Source organism: Kogia breviceps, chromosome 13 (genome assembly GCF_026419965.1).
Source record: "Kogia breviceps isolate mKogBre1 chromosome 13, mKogBre1 haplotype 1, whole genome shotgun sequence".
Taxonomy (NCBI): Eukaryota; Metazoa; Chordata; class Mammalia; order Artiodactyla; family Physeteridae; genus Kogia; species Kogia breviceps.
Window position 1 is genome coordinate 82,949,728 of NC_081322.1, and position 24,203 is coordinate 82,973,930.

Here is a 24,203-nt window from a genome sequence, read left to right on the forward strand (position 1 = left end):
TTCAGTTCTATGCAGCTGCAGGACTGAGGTCCTTGCTTCCTTGCTATTTGTTGTCTGAGTGCCACCCTCCACTCTCAGAGCCCTCCCTCTAGTCTTTGCAGGTAGCCCCTTACATCTGAGAACCAGCAACAGCTTATCCTTCTCACGTTGCCACATCTCTGACGCTTCTGCTTTCCTCTTCCACTTTTAAGGGTCTGTGTGATTACATTAGGCTCTTCCAGAACATCTAAAATAATCTCCCTACCCTAAAATCTGTAACCTTAATTCCATCTGCAAAGTCCTCTTTTCCTTGTAATGTAACATATTCACAGGTTCCAGGGATTTGGGCATGGACATCTTTGGGGCACCAGTATTCTGCCTACCACAAGCAGTCTGATACAAGTCATTTTGTAGACATATATTTTCATTTCTCTTGGGTAGATATCTAGGAGTGGAATTGCTGGGTCATAGTGCAGATATATGTTTAACTCTATAAAACACTGGGCACACAGCTGAATAAAGACTACATCACCTATCTTTCCTTCTTGTTAGTGTGTCACTGACTAAGAACTGGTTAATGGGTTGTAAGTGGATGTGTCATATGCAACACCTGAGAAGTGTCCTTAAAGAGAAAAGTATGTGCCTTTCATCAAGCTTCCCTCTTGCTATGAGCAGGTGGCATTTGGAATTAAAGCAGTCATCTCAATCATGAGGTAGCATGCTAAGGATGGCAGAACAGCAAGACACAGGAGTCTGAATCCCTGATGATCACAGAGCTGCTGCCATACCATCTGTGGCCTGCCTACCTATAAAATCATATGCATATTTAAGCCATTATTATATTTTCTATGTAATGCAGCCAAATCCAATTCTAACACATCACAGTTTTAAATATCTATATGCTAGTGATCCCAAATTGGTACCTCCAGCCACAATCTTTCCAGACTCATGTATCCAACAGCTACTGGAACATTTCCACTTGGATGTAAAACAGGCCTTTCAAACTTAACTGTCCAAAACAGAATTCTTTACTTTTTCTCCCCGAACTCTTCCTCCTCTTATTCTCCTCATCAGCACCAAACAAATAGTAAATGGTTTTTTTATGATAAATGGTGAATGATCTATCTCAGAACTCAAGCAAAAAAACACATATGTTGTCCTTGATTCCTTGTTTTCCCCTCAACTCATATCCAAACCATGCACAATTCTTGTTCTCTGCCATCAAAATATATCCCAAATCCAGCCACATTTTTCCATCCTCACTGTTACTACTCTAGTGCAAGTCACCATAATCTCTCATTTGCAATGGCATCCTCAATGGTGCTTTTGTAGCTTAAAAAATCTTTCCCAGAGAGATGAAAAAGTTCTGGAGATAGGTAGTAGTAATGGTTGCATGATAACATGAATATCACTGAACTGTACAGCTAAAAGTGGTTAAAATGGTACATTTTATGTTACAAGTATTTAACTCAAACAAAACAAACAAAAACGAAATCTTTGGGCTTCCCTGGTGGTGCAGTGGTTGAGAATCCGCCTGCCGATGCAGGGGACACGGGTTCGTGCCCCGGTCTGGGAAGATCCCACATGCCGTGGAGCGGCTGGGCCCGTGAGCCATGGCCGCTGAGCCTGCGCGTCCAGAGCCTATGCTCCACAATGGGAGAGGCCACAACAGTGAGAGGCCCGCATACTGGAAAAAAAAAAAAGAAAAAAAAAAAGAAATCTTTCCTAGAGACAACATAGCCTCCTATATTTCCTATTTTTTTCTAAATATTTTTCATGTGTGTCTTTCACACTTAGGTCTTCAATCCATTTGGAAATTACTATTGTGAATGGTGTGAAGTAGGAATCTAATTTTGTCTTCAATCTATGTGGATATCACATGTCGCAGCATCATTTTTTGAATACTCTGTGCTTTTGTAATACCAAAGCTTACCAAAGCTAACCTTATACTTAGCTTCCATATGTACGCGGACATGTTTCTAAGCTCTCTATTCCATTCCATGAGTCTACTTTCCTGTCCCTAACCCAATACCAGTAATTAAGACAGTAGTCTCAATTCTCATGGCTTTATATTGTTTTGATACCTGGGAGGAAGAGACTTTGTCTTCAAAATTGAGTTAGCAATTCTGGGTGCTTTGCCTTTTCATATACATGTTAGGTTCAGCATGTCAAGTTCCATGAAAAACTATACAGCAATTTTAATTGGAATTGCAATGAATCTGTAGAATTGGAGAAAACTGACATCTTTATGATACTGAGTCTTCCTATCCATGGATATGGTATATCTCTCCATTTACCTGGGTCTTCTTTTATGTGTTTCAGTAGAGCATTATAATTTTCTCCTTAAAGGACTATGCAGCTTTAGTCTGATTTATTTCCAGATACCTTCAGTTTTTAATACAGTTATGAATAGTATCTTTTTTAATTATTAAAATTCCTAGTTAGTTATTGCTGGTGTGCAGAAGTTACTGTTTTACTCACAAGTCTGCTTGAACTGAAGGCCATTTCTGATGACCTCCTAACCAAAGAAGCCCTCCCAGTCATTCTTTATAACTTCACATCAGTTAACCTTCTTGTTAATTGATTTTTAGTGTCCCTCTCCCCCACTATAATTAGTTGCTTGTTCACCACTGTATCCCCAGTGTCTGGGATAGGGTCTGTGCAATACATAATTGGACAAAATGCTGAATAAATAAATGAGGACTTAAGTCGGGATGATTTGGAAAAATACAGGAAGAAAAGCAGATTTTGAAGTGAGGGTGGAGTGAGAACTAGTTCAGTTTGAGAGGCGGTGTTTAGGGTTCTCACAGGTCATTAATGTGCAGGCATCAGGCCAGCACCTGGAGCACAAGCATGGAGGTTTGATGTGATGGAAGTGATGAAACCGTCAAGGAGGCGAATGCGTTCAAGAAGGAAAAAAAAGAAAATATACGTGGAAAGAACTACACCTGGGTCAGATTAAAGAGAGGGAGCTAGCATGCACAACAACATGGAAACCAACCGGACGGGAAAGATTTGAAGCACAGAAAGAGGGAAATAAATGGAAGAGTTAGGTTCGTAAATCACATGAGCACACAATTAGAGAAGTACAATTTCACCTGAGGAACACAAAGCAAGAACCTCATTTCTCCATTGGTAAAACCAATTGGAGAAAGAGCTCTATTAGACCACAGATCCGAATTTGGGGAAGAGAGTAGTTTTACTTTGCTCTGGGTCATTCACTTTAATATGACAATTACCGGGCTTGTTGGACCTATCGGCATTCAATCTATTCAACCTCTCGGGTCACAGCTAGACGCTGCTGTCTGAAAGGTTCGGATTTAAACCAGGAGACTGTTTCCTCCTCATTTTCACCGTCTTGCCGTGACCACCGCGCCCGGGCTAATGGTTCCGGCAGGTGCTCTTTAGGCCTTGGATTGTAACTAGAGAAGAGTGGCAACCAGGAAAGAGTAGGGCTGCCCAGGTTGCGAGAGGCCCTCACCTCGCGCCCAGCGGCGGGTCAGCGGGTCAGTCAGGGCCGCGCCCCGTCGCCGCCCTCCCCACTCCCCGCCGTGCCAGGGTTCGCCAGGGCCCCAGCCCTCCCCCAAGAGCCCAGCCTTCCCCTCCTACCTGCCGGCACGCGGACTCAGCCACCCCCAGCTGTTTACCTGGGACCAGGTTGGCAGGGAGACCACCAGTCTCCGCCGTTCCCAGCCCGCGCGCGGCCCCGACTAGCAGCTGGCTGCACGTGACCCCGCCCTCACCGCACGCCGCCCCGCCCCCTCAGCCCAGCCCGCGCCCCGCCTCCCGCCGGCGCGCTCCACCCACGAGACCGTCGCTGTCGCGATGACGTAACCGGTGCAAGTGCACTCTGTCGGCGACGCTGAAGTGCTGCTGGATCTGTGGGCGGAGGTTCGTGGCGTTGGCTCTTGGCGCAATAGGGGAGAGTGCAGTACCTGGAAGGTCGAGGGGTCTCGAAGAAAAAGAGGAGGAGGGGGAAAGTCCCAGAAGCCTGTGTTTCAGGTGCGGGGGTATAGGGCGGTGTTCCGCCCCCTTTCTGGGCCGTTTCTGACGAGGCCGGGCGGCTGCCCCGCGGGAATTGAACGGTGGATTTCCTTCGGGGAGGCATTGCGCGGTACCCAAGTGTAGAAATTTAAGAAGGGTTAACTTCGCGTGCGCTGAGTGGTTCCTTTTCCTTCAAGCGCACATCATTAGGGAACATATTTTATTTGGCAGAGGAACACAAGATCTGGAGACATGGATTGTAATTTTTTTTTTTTGCTGGGAGCTGCGGCTTAATCTCTTCGCTCCATTTCATGTGTAAAACGAGGTGGTCGGACTCACCATGTAATTTTTAAGTCCCCTTTCAGAGCTACCATCCTGTGATGCCTGTCTCCAAGGATATTACCTTTTATCATACTCCTGAGTAGTAAAAGAAATCTTTTGATTAGTAGACATGTTTTAAACCTGGATTGGGAACACTGCTGTGGAGTTAGGGCCCATGCTTTCATTAGGATTGACAGCGGGCAGAATTTGTTTGCAAGTAAGATTTATGCATTGTTAATATTCCAAATAGACTCATTTTAGTTTTGCTAAAAGATCAGAATATGTGTATGTTTTCCTAATGTTAGCTTTATGTCTTTCATAGATTTATATGTTTAGTCTTGGCATTTAATTTTTTGCCTCTTCAGAAGTAAATCACCAAAGGATATTGAAGTTGATGCTTTTGTATTTTGTCACCTTATCCTTTTATTAGCATTTTTAAGGTCATCTACACCTTCTGACTGGGAAAAAGATGGTCAACGTCTTGAAAGGAGTGCTTATAGAATGGTTAGTAGTTTTGATACTCAACAAATTTTAAATCTGCACATTGAATCTTGATTTGTATGTGTATCCCTTCCAAAGTCCATTTTCTTTCTTTTGTTCTTAAGATTTGAATGAATCAAGTCTTTCAGCTTTCTCAACTGCATTTTTCTTACTTAATAACAAGTGGGACAGATGGGGGTTTTTTTGGATTTTTAGAATTTTATTTATTTTTTTATACAGCAGGTTCTTATTACTTACCCATTTTATACAGATTAGTGTATATATGTCAATCCCAATCTCCCAGTTTCCCAGTTCATCAAGTGGGACTGATTTTGTTGCTAAGTTTCTTCCTGGTGCCAGATTTCAGTGTTTCTGTTGAATTGATGTAATTGGCATTATTTCCAACAAGTTTTGGTCAGCGGCAGCATGTTTGTTACATTAACCCTCTTTAGGGGAACAGTGCTTGTATTCTCAAATCGTCAGGGATTGACTAGAATTTTAGGGTCTGCCTAAGTCACACAAACTTTGGTCTTTAAAAAAGAGAAAAAAACAAGAGAGCTAGTTGAAGGTCTCTTAAACTAGGCACACATTCCAAAGGAGAAACTAGAAACTATGGGCAGAGTTGAGCTCCACAAAGCTAATGTAGGGCTTAATTATCCCTCATCTGAAAATCTGAACTGTTGGACCAGTCTTGCTCAGTCTCCACTTGTTTGTTTGCCCCACCAAACAATTCTGTCTCATCTGGGAATCCTGCCCAGTGGACACTCCCATGGTCTGAAATTACTACTGTCTACATTTCTCTGCCTCTAATGTGAGCCATTATGTGGATGACCCTACTGTTTCTGTGATGGCAAGGCTGGGGGAGGAGCAAGACCAAACCCTAGGAATCTCTGGCATTTAAAGCAGCACTGTCCGTAGAAATATAATGTGAGCCACATATGTAGTCTTAAATTTTCTAGTAGCCACACTAACAAGTAAAATGAAACAGGTGAAATTAACTTCTTAACTCTATACCCAAAGTATTTCGCCAGGTACTAAAATACACATTGGATTTTGAAGCTCTAGTATGAAAAAAAGACAATACAATAAATTATATTGTCAGTGAAGCCAGTGAAGTAGGAGGGAAACTAAGGGAATGGTTGATGAAAGCGAGTGGGCTGTGTCAAGTGCTGATGAGAGGTGGGGTAAGATGAAGACACACTGGAGGTCGTCGGGTTTTTTATGAGAGCTTTTTATGGAGAGGTAGGATAGATGCCAGATTGGAGTACTTTGGAAAGGGAAAGGGGGGCAAGGAAGTAGAGACCATGTGGAGGAGTTTTGTTGTGATAATGAGCAAAGGAATAAAGAAATGGGTCGGTAGCTGAAGGATATGTTAAGGAACTCTGGCTCTTGTTATTTTCATTGTTTTAAAGTGAGAGACTAGAATGTATGTTGATAAAAATAAACCGCTAGAGAGGAGAGAGGTGTTCACTTGGGAAAGCCAAGAGGTGGATTGAGATCCCAGAAATTCTAAGCATGCTGTGCTGTTGTCTTTTGGAAAACACTTCTAAGCTAATTTTTGTATTTTTCTTATTACTTTGTCATAATTAATAGAAACATTTTCCTGGTTGGTCTTTTTTTTGAAATTTTTGTTTATTTATTTTTGGCCGAGTTGGGTCTTTGTTGCTGCGCGCAGGCTTTCTCTAGTTGCAGCGAGCCGGGGCTACTCTGCGGGCTTCAGTAGGTGTGGCTCACGGGCTCTAGAGCGCAGGTTCAGTAGTTGTGGCGCACGGGCTTAGCTGCTCCGCGGCATGTGGGATCTTCCTGGACCAGGGCTCAAACCCGTGTCCCCTGCATTAGCAGGCGGATTGTGCCACCAGGGAAGCCCCCGATTGGTCTTTTAACGTTATTTTTAATACAGAGGATACACACACACAATGTCGGCTATCAGTTTTTTCCCGTTTGTTTCTTCTGATTTTTATAAAGTTAATCTTCATTCTGGATTTGATCAATAGTCACCTCTGTCCTAAGGTTTTCATATTTTTATTTTCATTGATATTTTGAGTTTCATTCATCTAGAATTTATTGAGAGAAGGGGCATATTATGAGGTGAAGATCTGAATTAGCTGCCTTTTTTTTTTTTTTTTGGTCAGATAACTGACTAATTGTCCAACACCGTTTATTGCCTTCCCTAATGGTGTGTGATGTCTCCTTTATCACAGAGTTTCACTCCCCTTACTACTCTCCCTAATCCCATCCCACATCCATTTTTTTCTTTGACATTGTTACCTATTCGAGAATATCCTTGCAATAATTTAGTCTAGTTCCAAAATAATCCTTTTGGAATGATGGTTGGGATTGTATTACACCTATATTTTATTTTTTAAAAAATAATGCTAGGCTGCATTTTAAAGAGCAAAGCTTTGGGAAACTCAAAATTTCGGTGGTAGACTTTCAGTTTAGCCGTAAGAACAAAGAGCACAGATTTGTGAGAGGAACTGAGGTTTAGTTTTCTTTCCTGATCCGGCAAGCTCTCTGCTAGTTTGCTTGTTACCAGCCTCTGAATTCTGCCTGGTTGCTAATCACCTTGCTTTTCCATGTATTCTCCAGACTAGCAGCAACAGCATCATCTGGAGCTTGTTAGAAATGAAAATTTTCAGACCTCACCCCATATCTACTAAATCAGAACTGTGCATTAAAAAAGATCCTGACACAGTGCATTTTAAGTTTGAGAAGCACTTAATCAGCTTAAGTTTGATAATCAGTTCCCCTACGGAGAATGGTTTTGCAGCAATACTACAGTGTACTTAAATTTTATTTTGCCGATGGATACTATCCTTGCAAAACTACTTTTTCTCTTCAAAGTGAAGTCTAAAGTGTAGCCTGCACAATTTTTCAAAAGGGTAACTGTCTTCCCAAAGATACAGATCTTCCAAGAAGACTCCAGGCCTAAGCAATAATAGATTCATCAAGGGCATGGCCAGGGCCTGTGGGTCCTCCTTCATGTGTAGGTGCACATGTTGGGATGATGGTAACTAAAGTCCTTCAGTTTCCCTCATGTCTATATTTGATTCCAAAGAGAAGATTGTTAATAATACAGTATCAGTATAAGTCAGTTTCTTGTCTCATAATATCCATAGATTATATGAACCATTTAGGTGTATTGGAATACAGATCTACGTTTAAAAAGCAAATAAACCAGAGTATAATGTTGGTCATTTAGGCCCAACTATCAGTGAATTGAAAAATCAGAGTAACTGGATATAATAAGGTTCTCTCCTCCCAAGGCTTATCAAATACCACAATCTAAAGTTTTTTGTATTTTTATGTCAAAATGAGATTGGTGAAAACTTCCTCTTTGTTGGGATCCACCACTATCGACTGCCAGCATCACACCAAGAGTTTTCCCGAATCTAGCCAACCATAGCAGTTACCGAAGCAAGCAGCATATGCTCAACAAATGTCTGCGTCCAATTCCAGGTGCTAGAGCAGACCTCTGGTGTGACATTTATCACAGTTGGTTTGGCAAGTGTTTCAGCAAGGAAGATTTGTTGTACAGCTGCAAATTCCAGCCAGTTTATAGCACAACAGCAAAGAATCTGGAGAAATAGGTATTATTAGACCAGTCTTGTCCTTATGGGTTTAGCTTCCAAACCTCTATTGTATATGAAAAGCGAGTAAGAACTAAGGCAAAACCAGTCTAACTGCTGTCCTGTTCTTTCACAGCATTTATATATCTTTTGTGAGCCTTTGCTTCTTATTCTTTGCAGGGCTGAATTCACTGAAGTTTCTTGGGCACCCAGAACAGTGCCTGAGATACATATAGAGGTGCTTAGTAAATATTTGTTTACTGAAAGAATTTTGTTAATAAAATTGAACCAAGGAGTGTAATCTCACCCTAAATTCCAGGTTGTTAGTGTTCCTTTAGAGCTCTACTACCACAGTGAGAATCAGAGTGGATAAGAATAGGTTCTTGATAAATTGAATTCAAGTTTCAGTACAGAAAAGGTTCATACACTAGGCCTCCCTTTTGGCAAGTTACATCAGAGTAGCTTTTATTTTTTACTTTTTGAATTTTTATTGTATATAAAATAGTTGACTTACAATGTTGTATTAGTTTCAGGGGTACAGTAAAGTGATTTAGTTATACATGTATCTATTCTTTTTCAAATTCTTTTCCCATATAGGTTATTACAGAGTATTGAGTAGAGTTCCCTGTGCTATACAGTAGGTCCTTGTTGATTATCTATTCAGTGTCTTGTGTATAGTAGTGTGTATATGTTAATCCCAGCCTTCTAATTTATCCTCCCCACCCCCCAACCCCTGGCCAACCAGAGTAGCTTTTAAATGAGGTGACTGTTATCTTACAGTCTGTAGCTTTTAAAAAGCAGGCTCTCACCAAGCTGCTGACATGGATGGTGCAAGTGCAGTCTTAAGCAACTGATCTAGAAAGTAATTTGTGATAGGTCTTTTGAGCTTTTATATGCTTTAAAACAATAATTCCATTTCTACATGTTTATCTTAAGGAAGTGATCCGGGCTGCAGATAAAATTGTAGGTAGTTGATTATTCTAATTAAACAAAGTGTTGTGACATTTTTATCATCAAACAATATAGGTATTAAAATATTTGAAAATATTTTACGTGATATGAACAAAGGCATTTTCACATTCAGTAACAATTTTCTAAAACATTCCACTCTCAGGACATAACAGTATTTATGGAGAAATACTTGTTAAATTTTTTAAGTAATTATATCTGTTAACTAATTACTCTCAGGAAGGATAGTTTACTGTTGACTAAGCCAAGATTATCATTCTGATTGGATACACAGTATTGACAACTTTATCCAACTGACCGATTAATTTTATGGTCTCTTTTATAGCTAACTGCATCATTCTAGTAGGCCTCTCATGGTGTAATACTTTTTTTGAACGATCATATTTTATAGGAGCTATACCAAAGTTCTTTTTTTTTTTTACTAGACCTTTATTGGAGTATAATTGCTTCACAATACCATGTTAGTTTCTGTTGCACAGCAAAGCGAATCAGCCATATGCATACACATGTCCCCATATCCCCTCCCTCTTGAGCCTCCCTCCCATCCTCCCCCTCCCATCCCTCTAGGTCATCGCAAAGCACCGAACTGATCTCCCTGTGCTATGCTGCTGCTTCCCAACAGCCAACTATTTTACATTCGGTAGTGTACATATGTCGATGCTACTCTCACTTTGCCCTCCCACCCCATGTCATCAAGTCCATTCTCTATGTCTACCTCTTTATTCCTGCCCTGCAACTAGGTTCATCAGTTCCATTTTTTTTTCTTAGATCCCATGTATACGCATTACCATACAGTATTTGTTTTTCTCTTTCTGACTTACTTCACTCTGTATGACAGACTCTAGGTCCATCCAGCTCACTACAAATAACTCAGTTTCTTTTCTTTTTATGGCTGAGTAATATTCCACTGTATATATGTGCCACATCTTTATCCATTCATCTGTCAGTGGACATTTAGGTTGGTTCCGTGTCCTGACTATTGTAAATAGTGCTGCAGTGAACATTGTGGTGCATGTCTCTTTTTGAATTATAGTTTTCTCAGGGTATATGCCCAGTAGTGGGATTGCTGGGTCATATGGTAGTTCTATTTTTAGTTTTTTACCAACAGTGCAGGAGGGTTCCTTTTCACCACACCCTTTCCAGCATTTATTGTTTCTAGATTTTTTGATAATGGCCATTCTGACCAGCATGAGGTGATACCTCATTGTAGTTTTGATTTGCATTTCTCTAATAATTAGTGACATTGAGCATCTTTTCATGTGCCTCTTGGCCATCTACATGTCTTCCTTGGTGAAATGTCTATTTAGGTCTTCCACCCATTTTTTAACTGGATTGGTTTTTTTCTTTGATATTGAGCTCCATGAGCTGTCTGTATATTTTGGAGATTAATCCTTTGTCTGTTGTTTCATTTGCAAGTATTTTCTCCCATTTGAGGTTTGTCTTTTTGTCTTGTTTATGGTTTCCTTTGCTTTTAAGTTTAATTAAGTCCCATTTGTTTATTTTTGTCTTTATTTCTGTTACTCTAGGTGGTGGGTCAAAAAAGATCTTCCTGTGGTTTACGTCAAAGAGTGTTTTTCCTGTTTTCCTCTAAAAGTTTTATGATGTCTGGTCTTACGTTAAAGTCTTTAATCCATTTTGAGTTTATTTTTGTGTATGGTATTAGGTAGTGTTCTGATTTCATTCTTTTACACGTAGCTGTGCAGTTTTCCCAGCACCACTTATTGAAGAGGCTGTCTTTTCTCCATTGTATGTTCCTGCCTCCCTTGTCGTAAATTAGGTACCCATATTTGTGTGGGTTTATCTCTGGGCATTCTTTTCTGTACCAATGATCTATATTTCTGTTTTTGTGCAAGTACCACACTGTCTTGATTACTGTAGCTTTGTGGTACAGTTTGAAGTCAGGGAGGCTGATTCCTCCAACTCCGTTTTTCTTTCTCAAGATTGCTTTGGCTATTCGAGGTCTTTTGTGTTTCCATACTAATTGTAAGATTTTTTGTTCTAATTCTGTGAAGAATGACATTGATAGTTTGAAAGGGATTGCATTGAATCTGAAGATTGCTTTGGGTAGGATAGTCATTTTCACAATATTGATTCTTCCAATACAAGAACATGGTATATTTCTCCGTCTGTTTATGTCATCTTTGATTTCTTTCATCAGTGTTTTATAGTTTTCTGAGTACAAGTCTTTCGCCTCCTTAGGCAAGTTTATTCCTAGGTATTTTATTCTTTTTGTTGCAGTGGTAAATGAGAGTGTTTCCTTAATTTCTCTTTCTAATTTTTTGTTGTTGGTGTTTAGGAATGCCAGAGATTTCCGTGCATTACTTTTGTATCCTGCAACCTTACCAAATTTGTTGATTAGTTCTAGTAGTTTTCTGGTGGCATCTTTAGGATTTTCTATGTATAGTATCATGTCATTGGCAAATAGTGACAGTTTTACTTCTTCTTTTCCAATTTGTTTTCCTTTTATTTCTTTTTCTTCTCTGATCGCTGTGGCTAGGACTTCCAAAACTATGTTGAATAAGAGTGGAGAGAGTGGACATCCTTCTCTTGTTCCTGATCCTAGTGGAAATGCTTTCAGTTTTTCACCATTGAATATGATGCTTGCTGTGGGTTTGTCATATATGGCCTTTATTATGTTGAGGTAGGTTCCCTCTATGCCCATTTTCTGGAGAGTTTTTATCATAAATGGGTGTTGAATTTTTTCAAAAGCTTTTCCTGCATCAATTGAGATGATCATATAGTTTTTATTCCTTAATTTGTTAATGTGGTGCATCACATTGATTGATTTGCGTCTAATTTGGTATTAGGGTGATGTTGGCTTCATAGAATGAATTTGGGAGTGTTTCTCCCTCTGCAGTTTTTTGGAAGAGTTTGAGAAAGATCAATGTTAGCTCTTCTCTAAATATTTGATAGAATTCGCCTGTGAAGCCATCTGGCCCTGGACTTTTGTTTGTTGGAAGCTTTTTAATTACGGTTTCAATTTCATTACTTGTGATAGGTCTGTTTATATTTTCTAAATTTTCCTGGTTCAGTCTTGGAAAATTGTACCTTTCCAAAAATTTTCCCATTTCTTTGTGGTTGTCCATTTTGTTGGCATATAGTTGTTTGTAGTAGCCTCTTATAATCCTTTGTATTTCTGCACTGTCAGTTGTGATTTCTCCTTTTTCATTTCTAATTTTATTGGTTTGCATCCTCTCCCTTTTTTTCTTGATGAGTCTGGCTAAGGGTTTATCGATTTTGTTTATCTTCTCAAAGAACCAGCTTTTAGTTTTTTTGGTCGTTGCTATTGTTTTCTTTGTTTCTGTTTCATTTATTTCTGCTCTGATCTTTATGATTTCTTTCCTTCTCTTGACTTTGGGTTTTCTTTGTTTTTCTTTCTCTAGTTGTTTTAAGTGTAGGGTTAGATTGTTTATTCGAGATTTTTTCTTGTTTCTTAAGGTGAGATTGAATTGATGTAAACTTCCCTCTTAGAACTGCTTTTGCTGCATCCTAACAGGTTTTGGGTCGTCGTGTTTTCGTTGTCATTTGTTTCGATGTATTTTGACCTCTTAGTTATTTAGTAGCATTTAGCCTCCATGTATTTGTGTTTTTTACAGTTTTTTTTTCCTGTAATTGATTTCCAATCTCATGGCATTGTGGTCAGAAAAGATGCTTGATACAATTTGAATTTTTTTAAATTTTCTGAGGCTTGATTTGTGACCCAAGATGTGATCTATCCTGGAGAATGTTCTGTGTGCACTTGAGAAGAAAATGTAGTCTGGCACTTTTGGGTGGAATGTTCTATAAATATCAATTAGATCTATTTGGTCTATTGTGTCATTTAAAGCTTGTGTTTCCTTTTTTATTTTCTGTTTGGATGATCTGTCCATTGGTATAAGTGGGGTGTTAAAGTCCCCTACTATTATTGTGTTACCGTTGATTTCTCCTTTCATGGTCTTATGTATTGAAGTGCTCCTATGTTGTCTGCATAAACATTTATAATTCTTATATCTTCTTCTTGGATTGATCCTTTGATCATTATGTAGTCTCCCTCCTTATCTCTTGTAACGCTCTTTATTTTAAAGTCAGTTTTAACTGATATGAGTATTGCTACTCCAGCTTTCTTTTGATTTCTGTTTTCATGGAATATCTTTTTCCATCCCTTCTCTTTCAGTCTGTATATGTCCCTAGGTCTGAAGTGGGTCTCTTGTAGACAACATATATATGGGTCTTGTTTTTGTATCCATTCAGCCAGTCTGTGTCTTTTGGTTGGGGCATTTAATCTCTTTACATTCAAGGTTATTATTGATATACATGTTCCTATTACCATTTTCTTAATTGTTTTATGTTTGTTTTTGTGTGTCTTTTTTTTTCTCTTGTGTTTCCTGCTTAGAGAAGTTTCTTTAGCATTTGTTGTAAAGCTGGTTTGGTGGTGCTGAATTCTCTTAACTTTGGTTTGGCTGAAGAGCTTTTGATTTCTCTGTTAAATCTGAATGAGATCCTTGCTGGGTAGAGTAATCTTGGTTGTAGGTTTTCTCTTTCATCCTTTAAGTATATCCTGCCACTACCTTCTGGCCTGCAGAGTTTCCACTGAAAAATCAGCTGATAACCTTATAAGGATTCCTTTGTATGTAATTTTTTGTTTTTCCCTTGCTGCTTTTAATATTTTTTCTTTGAATATAATTTTTGTTAGTTTGAGTAATACGTGTCTTGGTGTGTTTTTACTAGGATTTATACCGTATGGGACTCTCTGTGCCTCCTGGACTTGGGTGATTATTTCCTTTCCCATATTAGGGAAATTTTCCACTATAATCTCTTCAAATATTTTCTCAGACCCTTTCATGTTCTCTTCTTCTCTGGGACCCCTATAATTCGAATGTTGTTGCGTTTAGTGTTGTCCCAGAGGTCCCTGAGATTGTCTTCAATTCTTTTCATTCTTTTTTCTTTATTCTGCTCCTGGGCAGTTATTTCTACCATTTTGTCTTCCAGCTCACTTGTTCGTTCTTTTGCCTCCGTTATTCTGTTATTGATTCCTTCTACTGTATTTTTTATTTCAGTTTTTGTGTTGTTCGTCTCTGTTTGTTTGTTCTTTAGTTCTTCTAGATCTTTGTTAAACATTTCTTGTATTTTCTTAGTCCGTGCCTCCATTCTATTTCTGAGATTCTGGATCATCTTTACTGTCATTACTCTGAATTCTTTTTCAGGTAGATTGCCTATTTCCTCTTCATTTATTTGGTCTTGTAGGTTTTTACCTTGCTTCTTCATCTGTGACATATTTTTTTGCTGTCTCTCTCTCTTTTTTTTTTTTTTTTAATGAGTGGGATTGTTTTCCTGTTTCACTGGTCGTTTGGTCTGAGGCGTCCAACAGTGGAGTTCGTAGGCTGTTGGGTAGGGCTCAGTCTTGGTGCTGAGATGAGGACCTCATCTGATGAATATTCATGAGACCTCACTCCGATGAATATTCCCTGGGGTCTGAGTTTCTTTGTTAGTCCACTGGTTCGGACTCAGCACTCCCACCATAGAAGCTTCTACCTGACCCCACGCTCGCAAATCAAGATCCCACAAACCACGTGGGTGGCAAAAAAAAAAAAAAGAGAGCGAGAACAATTACAAAGTAAAAAATAAAATTAGACTAGGAAACTAACAGATATGTTGGAAAGAACGTAAAAATAAAAACATAGAGAATCAACAACCGGAAAGTACATCAATACCACAATAGTGAAAAAGAGGAGGAGGGAAAAGAAAAAAAAAGGGAGGAGGAAGGCCTTGGATGTGGAGAGCCGGGCCTAAGCAAGGGTGAGGTTTGGGTGGTGGGCAGGGCCAATGCTCAGGACCCACAGAGCTGGAAAAGGCTGTGGGGGCCGTGGGGAGTGGGGCTTAGGCTCAAGGAACAGAAGGTACCCAGGCGTGCCTCCAGCCCCTGGTCTTAGAGGGCAGGGCACCTCACCTGGGAGCTCAGCAGGCTCCCTGGGCCTGAGTGGGCAGGGCAAATGCCCTCCGCTCCTCTCACACTCATCCTGCAGGGCCCCTCCCACCTGCCTATCCTGCCTGCCTCTCCTGATCTCCCTGGCTTCCCTCCTATGCCCCCAAGCACCCACGCAGCCTGGAGGGGGCTTTGGATTGCAGGGGACCAGCCTGGGAGCTCAGCAGGCTCCCCTGGCCCCAGTGGGCAGGGCAGTTGCCCTCCATTCCTCTCCCGCTCCTCCTGGATGGCCTTTTCTGCCTGCCACTTCTAATCTCCCCGGCCTCCCTCCTATGCCCCCAGGACCCACGTGGCCTGGATGGGGCTTTGGTGGAGGGGGGAAGTGACTTGGGAGCTCAGCAGGCTCCCCGGCCTGAGTGGGCCAGGTGATTGCCCTCAGCTCCTCTCCTGCTTTTCCTGGAGAGTCCCTCCCACCTGCCTCTCCTGATTTCCCTGGCCTCAGGGGCCCCAATCTTGTCTGGCCTCCACTTCTCCTCCCCACCGCGGTCCCCCTGCGTTCTACCGGTTCACTCTGGGGTTCCTCCTGTCTCCTTGGGGGTCAGAGTTCCCCACCAGCAGCTGGCAGGCGCCCTAGTTCTATACTAAGGTTCTTTAGGAGGGAGTTGATAATACCTCCCCTTTACATTTCCAGGGCAAAGACATTTTTTCTTGCTCACTAGCCCTGATCCCAGGACTTTAACCAAGTATGTACATGGGCACTTGGTTTTGTTTTTTTTGCTGCCAGCAGGTTCAACCAGAGACACTCCCATGTAGAATAGTCCTATATTCAGGCAAGATATTCCAGGTCCTCAGCATATGCTAGCAAAGTGTCCCTTAAACTTTGAGTGTCTTTTTTTGTGTGTGTGTGTGGTACGCGGGCTTTTCACCGCTGTGGCCTCTCCTATCGCGGAGCACAGGCTCCGTACGCACAGGCCCAGCGGCCATGGCTCACAGGCCCAGCCGCTCCGCGGCACGTGGGATCCTCCCAGACCGGGGCACGAACCCACGTCCCCTGCATCGGCAGGCGGACTCTCAACCACTGCACCACCAGGGAAGCCCTGAGTGTCTTTTTGAATCATTACAGATTACATTTCAAATGCATGCTTGAGAATTCATTCTCAAATTGACTGCTTTCCATCTCCTTTCAAAAAGTTTAATTGAAGCAATTGATATTAGAAGCAGTTATTTCAGTGTGTCACTGACCATTTTATAAGTTCTCATCTCATTTGTGTTAGCAGTGTTTCCTCAGGTATAGGGAGTACAGTTGGTATACCTGATGATCTGGAGTAGCACAAATTTTGCAGGGATAGAACACAGAAGTACTTTTTCTATGACCATCTTAATTTATCTGAGAAAAAATAAAACTAACATCAAGATGACTGGTGATTTTGTACCAGGTGAAGTTAAGGTGAAAAGTTAGTTGATTTAAAGGCGATTTAAAGAAAAAAATTGAATAATATGTACTGCAGATGTTTACAAGAGATGGCTAAAATGGCAAGGGTAGTATGCACATGGCAAAAATTTTGAAAGCACTGACCTGTTAGTTAAAAGCACAGGTGTGAGTCCCATGGCACTTCTTGGTTTCAGTTGTTCAGCTTTTACTTAATTGAAAGTATGTATATTTATTTTATTTAGAGAGTTTCTGGAGATAAAAGTCTTCATAACCACTTAACCCTTGCTATCTGTAATACCTCCTAGTAGCAGCCAATTACTAGAGTAAATTGGTGTCATCTGTGAACACACTACGCTCAAACAGTAACAAGATAATGTATCACATTTGGACAGCAGATTTTATAATGTCCTTCTTTTTGTCATTATTGTTCCATTTAAACCCAAAATTTATATTAAAGGGTTAACAAAAAAGCTCATTTGTCCTGTCACCTAAAGTATATCTTTCTAAGCAACCTCTCTGAGTATGTGGTTTTTGTAGAAAGTATTGAAATTCTTGTGGGATCTAAGACAGTTCAGCACAATAAAGGGTGTGAGGGTAAAGTGGGCACCACACGAGAGACAAAGGCAAGTCCCTCCTTGCAGGGAAGGGAGGAAGCAGCGTGGTTGTAGAGCACTAAAGCAGAGGGTTTTTTTCTGTCCACCACACCTGTCTACTCTTAAATTGCTCTCCTTTTATTCTCCACCCCTGTCCCACCGAACCCCCTTTTATTTGTATAGACACAGAGCAATATAGGGGAACAACTGAGGTTTCAAAAAGAAACCTTTGAGAGCAGGAACCTGTTCAAAAGAACCTGTTTGAGCAGGAAAACGATAGTTTTGTTTTGTTTTTTTGCGGTACACGAGCCTCTCACTGTTGTGGCCTCTCCCGTTGTGGAGCACGGTCTCCGGACGCGCAGGCTCAGCAGACATGGCTCACGGGCCCAGCCGCTGTGCAGCATGTGGGATCTTCCTGGACCGGGGCACGAACCCATGTCCCCTGCATCGGTAGGAGGACTCTCAACCACTGCACCACCAGGGAATCCCAGAAAACGGTAGTTTTAAAGAAGCTGTAGCTTTGTTTCCCTGTTCTATGGGCCTCCCCATTTTCAGTTCTGTAATATCTGAAAGAACCCCGTTCAGCCTGCTTCATTACCCCCAGATTCTTTCTAGAATTGCTCTTTAAACTCTTTTTATGTTTCACAGCCTGCATATTAATGACTGATAAAATTGTTTACCTCAGTGAAATTTCTCAATGTACACGGTGTTGTTGCTTTACACAAATTTCTTACTTAAATTTTTATTGTGTAATTGACAAAATTAGGGAGTTACTGCAGATGTAAATTTTAACATCCTCAGTATCTGCTTAAATCTGTGACCATTACATTATCTTTCTTGGTTGTGTTTTTGTTTTGTTTGTTTGTTTATTAATTTTGGCTGCCTCGGGTCTTAGTTGCAGCATGCATGCGGGATCTAGTTCCCTGACCAGGGATTGAACCCAGGTCCCCTGCATTGGGAGCACAGAGTCTTACCCACTGGACCACCAGTGAAGTCCCATATTATCTTGCTTTGTAAAAGACCCCTGTTGTCTCTCCCACCCTTCACTGGCAGTTGTTGCCTTTCATGTCATTATCAGCCTTTAGACTCTCATTCCCAGGCCCTGTATTCCTACTTTTCTTGTTTTCAGTCACCCAAAAAGCTACAGACTTCCAGGTCATCCCTCATTCCTTTGACACTCATTACCTTATGGCTCTATCCATTGACTTTTATTTATTTATTTATTTTTTGTGGTACGCAGGCCTCTCATTGTTGTGGCCTCTCCCGTTGCGGAGCACAGGCTCCGGACGCGCAGGCTCAGCAGGCATGGCTCATGGGCCCAGCTGCTCTGCGGCACGTGGGACCTTCCCAGACCGGGGCATGAACCCGTGTCCCTGCATCAGCAGGTGGACCCTCAACCACTGTGCCACCAGGGGAGCCCTAAATTTTTTTTTAATTTCTATATATTCTTGGCTGCATTGGGTCTTCGTTACTGCACGTGGACTTTCTCTAGTTGCTGTGAGCGGGGGCTACTCTTCATTGCAGTGCGTGGGCTTCTCTTGTTGTGGAACCCAGGCTCTAGGCATGTGGGCTTCAGTAGTTGCAGCACATGGGCTCAGTAGTTGTGGATTGCGGGCTCTAGAGCGCAGGCTCAGTAGTTGTGGCACACAGGCTTAGTTGCTCCGTGGCATGTGGGATCCTCCCAGACCAGGGCTTATGTGTCGCCTGCATTGGCAGGTGGATTCTTTTTTTTTTTTTTTCTTTAAGTATTTATTTATTTATTTATTTTTGGCTGCGTCAAGTCTTAGTTGCGGCATGCGGGCTCCACAGTGCATGGGCTCTCTAGTTGCAGCACCTGGGCTTAGTTGCCCTGTGGCATGTGGGATCTTAGTTCCCTGACCAGGGATTGAACCCATGCTCCTTGCTTTGGAAGGTGGATTCTCAACCACTGGACTACCAGAGCAGTCCCTGGCAGGTGGATTCTTAACCACTGTGCCACCAGGGAAGTCCCTCCATCGACTTTTAAATTCACCCCTACCCCTTCATGTCCCGCTTTGCCCTTAGAACCTAGTAAGATAGCAGCAGAATCCTCTATATCCTCAGCCTCTTCTCAGAACTTGCCCTCTATCTTCCCCCAATACCCCTTTTTTGTTGTTGTTATGATAAAAACCTAGCTTTCCCCTGAGCCTGCTATGTTGACCTTTCTCTAATACCTCTTGTACCACTGGGCCAAGAAATGGGATGGGTATCTACCTTGTTCCTCATTGCCACTTCCAGAAATCCTCCCTCTCTCTTCCACAGAAACCCACCAGTTCTGAATCTGACAAGACCACCCACCAATCCTCCTCTTTGTAACCATCTACAAACACCCAAGTCTTTCCTTGAAAGTTATTCTTTGAAGGCTACTTGTCACTCTTTAAGAGCTCTCCACAAATTCTTAACGATTTCGTACGCATAGTCCTTTCAGTACCCTGGCCTCTCAGTTCCCCGACCTCTTCTTCCAATGAGCTTTTCTCTGTCCTGTCATAGTCATTCATTCACATTGTCACACCAACCCACGTCCCTACCAATACTGCCATCTCTTCAGGATCTCCATTTTAGGCATCTAACTCTGACCACCACCTCCTCTTTCCAGTTCACTCCCTCTAATACCCTAGCTGTATAATTCCTTTGATTCTACCATACCTGCAGTCTCTTGATTCTCCCAGCATTTCCTTCCTGACTCATCCCAGCGTGCTCACTTTCCTCCATACCCAGGCCATCAGTATACTCGTTCTCTTAAAGACACTCAACTCCCTTGCCCCTCTCAGCCACACCAACCAGGTCAGGTTCAATCCAGCTCTCTACCTGTTCTGAACCTTTACCTCCACAGCTCTAATGGCTGGAGAAAAACATACAAACATACTGATTGGTCTCGCTTTAAGTTCATGACTGTTAAATTCATGTGAGCCTTAATGCTAACCTGCCAACAAGCTAAATTTCCTAGTCCATTTATTGTCCCACTTTCCTAATAAAGCCGTTAGATTTCATCAAATTAAGATTTCATCAGTTTTAAAACTTAGCAATATTTTATGTACCTATAAGAAAAATCACTGCCGGTTGTACTGTAACATGCCATTAAATGTAAGACCCATCCCAATTTTGGAGATGTTAAGATGTGGGGGGAATGTGCTTCTTAGAATGGGTGGAATATGGTATTCCATACCTTCACCTTCTCTTAGCTCAGAAAACGTCCCTGTCCTCACTTCAGCTGATTTCTTTGTTCCTTGTTTCACTAAGAAAACGGAAGCAACCAGAAGAGAACATCCACAAGTCTTTATCACATGGACCTGGGCCCATATACTCTTCCCTTCCTCACACTTACTGTGGGTGACTTGTCTATTCTCTTGTCTCAAGCCAGCCTCCCTCCTTGGGAACCGGATCCCAGCCTCCCTGGCCTATTTGAAGACACCTTTTCAGCACTTTTCCTCTTTTCCTCCCACTTTATCCACTTTTCTTTCTCTACTAGATCTTTCCCAGCAGAACTACAAAGATGCTGTAACTCTACCCCTCCCCAGGTGGGCGGCCCTGTGGGGCAGAAACTCTTGCTTCCACATCCCTCTCCAGCTCCCACTTGATTTTCCTGCTCTTTGTAGCAGGATTTCTCAGAAGATATGTATGTATTCACTTTCTGATTTCACTCCTCTCAGCCTGAAAACCACTGCAGTCAGGCCCTGTCCTCTGTAGTCATAGTCCTGAAGCTGCTCTTGGGAAGGTCCAGTAACTTTCTGAACCCGATAGTCACTTCTCAGTCCTTCTCTTGCTATTCCTCTTAACAACATTTGGCCCAGCCGATCTCCTCCTCTTCCTGGAGATCCTTCATTTACTTGGCTTCCAGTACGCTTCAAGTTTTCTTCTGACCTCAGTGGTCATTTTATAGTCTGCTTTGCTGGTTCATCCTTTTCTTCCTAACCTTTTGATGTTGGGGTATCCAGGGCTTGGTCCTTGGACTCTCCTCTGTAGCTCTGCTCACTCCTTTGTCATGGCTTTAAATGCTACCTATACACTGATGACTGACTGACTCCTCATTCTGGACTTCATTGCTGAAATCCAGAATTGTATATCCAGCTTCCTGCTCAACTTCTTCACTTGGGTGGCATCTCAGATGTAACTTGCCTAAAACCAGACTCTCCATCTTACCTATACACCTGTTCTTCTGTGTTCCTCCTCATCTCAGTGAAAGACAACGCCATCCCTTCATTTGCTCAGACCAGAAATCTTGGCGTCTCCTTAATTCCTCTCAAAGCTCAAGTCCAGTCTCAGCAAGTTATGTGGGCTTTACATTTGGTGTATATCTAGAGTTCAGCCACTACTCCACTTCCCTGTTACCACCTAGGTCCAAATCATTATGTCTTGTCAAGATGACTGCAGTCACCCTCTAACTGGTCTCCCTGTTTCCACCGTTGCCTCCACCACCCACCAGCCTCTTCTCAACCCAGCAGCCAGTATGATCCTTACATTTAAAATTAAAGTCATTTTGTAAGTTAAATCAGCATGTCCCACTGCTTTCCCCTCCACTTTCCCCTCTCCAGCTCTGTGGCCTTGCCGTTCACTCTGCGTAGGATGTTCTACCCCACGTCACTTCATGGTTTGCTCACTACCTCCTTCTGATGTGTATTCAGACATCACCTGCTCAGTAAGGCCTCCCCTGAGTCCCCTGCTTAAACTTGCAAGATCATATCACTGTCGTCACTGCCATTTCTCATTCGCTTCCTTTGTTGTTGTGTGTGTTTGTCATAGTGTTACCACTAGAATGTAAATTTTCTTCACTGCTGAATCCCCCAGACCAGAATAGCACAGGGCACATGACGTGCACTCAGTTTATTGAATGAGTGAATAAAACTTAAAAGAGCAGGTTTACCACTTCTGAACAAATCAATTTCCCACATTAGTATGACCATTCTATTTTTTTTTTTTTTTTTTTGCGTTATGCGGGCCTCTCACTGTTGTGGCCTCTCCCGTTGCGGAGCACAGGCTCTGGACGCGCAGGCTCAGCGGCCGTGGCTCACGGGCCCAGCCGCTCCGCGGCATGTGGGATCTTCCCGGACCGGGGCACGAACCCGTGTCCCCTGCATCGGCAGGCGGATTCTCAACCACTGCGCCACCAGGGAAGCCCTAGTATGACCATTCTAATACTGCAACTGTAGAATTTAACTGGATTTTGCCAAACTTAAGTGGATCAATAGAACCTAACTTTTCTAAACCTAAGATAACAAACATACTAGAAACTAAATTTAAAATGTGTCATTTCTGACTTGGGCAGACCTACTTATTTATTCACATTATTTTACAGCATAGTAAATTGTTAATAAAATTATTTTAAAGGTAAGCTGTTGAAAGTAATTAAGACAATCATTTTTTCAGGAAGGCTTGACTTTATTCATATTTAATATACACCATGAACCATACTCACTTAGTTATTGAAAGAAATCCTTTACTCTGTTAGCTTCACTTGTACCTATGTTTGTACTTGAAAGAAATAAAATGTATATGGTTTTCAGTAAATTACACTGACCTCTTTTGAATTAAATTGTTTTCTTTGTAATTGATGTTGACATCCCTCAAGAAACCAAAAGATTGTGTAAGATTATGTTTTCTCTAAGAATTAAAAATATCTGTATGCAACTTGACATTTTTATATTCATCTTTTGCAGAACACAGTATTGTATATTATATTAGATCTAAAGTGTGCCTTTGTTGTAATTCAGATTTTTATTTAAAAGACTCATTTCTATAAATCTAGGAAATTTTATCTCTTTCCCTTATTGCTGTCCTATTCATTCCAAACTAAAAACCACAAATAAATAGAATTGAATTTAGATCTCTTTTTGAACTCACTGTTCTCAAAGAGATTTGGTTAGAATTTCCTTTAAAGATTCTGAATGATGGTTCAGACTTAGGAGGTTCAGAATTTTAAGGACGAGAAAAAAAGTTGAATATTTATTGCAAGCCAAACACTATCGTTGGCATTTTTTTTTTTTTTTCGCCGGGTACGCGGGCCTCTCACTGCCGTGGCCCCTCCCGCTGCGGAGCACAGGCTCCGGACGCGCAGGCTCAGCGGCCATGGCTCACAGGCCCAGCCGCTCCGCGGCACGTGGGGTCCTCCCAGACCGGGGCACGAACCCGCGTCCCCCGCATCGGCAGGCGGACCCTCAACCACTGCGCCACCAGGGAAGCCCCTATCGTTGGCATTTTTAAAATCAGTTAACAGGGCTGTGCTTCAAGTCCCTATTAATTACAAAGCTGTGAACATTGCTTTACTTTTTCACTTGTTGGTGACAAATTATTCTTTTAAAATCTCATCATTGGCCTCTTTCTTCTAAACTTGCACTAACAGTTCTAAAATGAAGCTGTGTCTGTTAATCATCAGCACTTGAGGCAGAGAAGGAGTGAGGAATTGGTTAACAGTTGAGAACTTTAAAACTTATCCTAAAACTCTCCATGCTCAATTCTAATTGTTCGGGTCTCTGGTAAGTTGACAGTAAGGTGTCTCATCATCATGTGTTTATCTCAACAGTGACCCCGCCATGAAGCAATTTCTGCTGTACTTGGATGAGTCAAATGCCCTAGGGAAGAAGTTCATCATTCAAGACATTGATGACACTCACATCTTCGTAATAGCAGAGTTGGTTAATGTCCTCCAGGAGCGAGTAGGTGAATTAATGGACCAAAATGCCTTTTCTCTTACCCAGAAGTGAAAATATTAGATAATGACCACTTAGGAATTAAAAGTAACAAAGTGAGAAACTCACCATTCGATGTCTTGTGTGACTGATTAGATTTATAGAATTGCTCGGAAGCATGCGACAGGGAAGACTGTGGTATCGTTTGTTCATAAGAAAGCCCCTGAACTGACTTTCTTGTTCTGTTGTTTTCAGTGTGTGTACCCTAGAATTAAAAAAAAAAAAAAAAAAAAAAAAAAAGCTTTAACACTTGGCTGTAATTTGGCTTTTATT

The 24,203-nt window shown here is 41.7% G+C and overlaps 2 protein-coding genes across 8 annotated transcripts in view; one reads left to right on the plus strand and one right to left on the minus strand.

The window, feature by feature from the left end:
- The window catches only part of SERAC1 (serine active site containing 1), a 104,443-nt gene extending 100,710 nt beyond the window's left edge, over positions 1 to 3,733 (minus strand). For 2 of the 6 annotated variants that reach the window (XM_067011094.1, XM_059083537.2), the window contains exon 1: positions 3,589 to 3,723. The gene's annotated coding sequence lies outside the window, so the exon portion shown is untranslated. Of the gene's footprint in view, positions 1 to 3,588 lie in introns of all 6 variants that reach the window. The other 4 variants (XM_067011097.1, XM_067011095.1, XM_067011093.1 and 1 more) reach the window with 4 other exon arrangements.
- A 55-nt stretch (positions 3,734 to 3,788) lies between these two features.
- GTF2H5 (general transcription factor IIH subunit 5) lies at positions 3,789 to 23,998 on the plus strand. 2 transcript variants are annotated; one of them, XM_059083553.2, is made up of 3 exons: positions 3,789 to 3,870; positions 4,715 to 4,788; positions 23,765 to 23,998. In XM_059083553.2, the coding sequence occupies exons 2-3, from the start codon at positions 4,754 to 4,756 to the stop codon at positions 23,943 to 23,945; spliced, it is 216 nt and encodes a 71-aa protein (XP_058939536.1). In that variant the 5' UTR covers positions 3,789 to 3,870; positions 4,715 to 4,753; the 3' UTR covers positions 23,946 to 23,998. The 2 variants fall into 2 exon arrangements, with proteins under 2 accessions (XP_058939536.1, XP_058939537.1); XM_059083554.2 differs by lacking the exon at positions 3,789 to 3,870 and adding an exon at positions 3,877 to 3,981.
- The last annotated feature ends 205 nt before the right edge of the window (positions 23,999 to 24,203 follow it).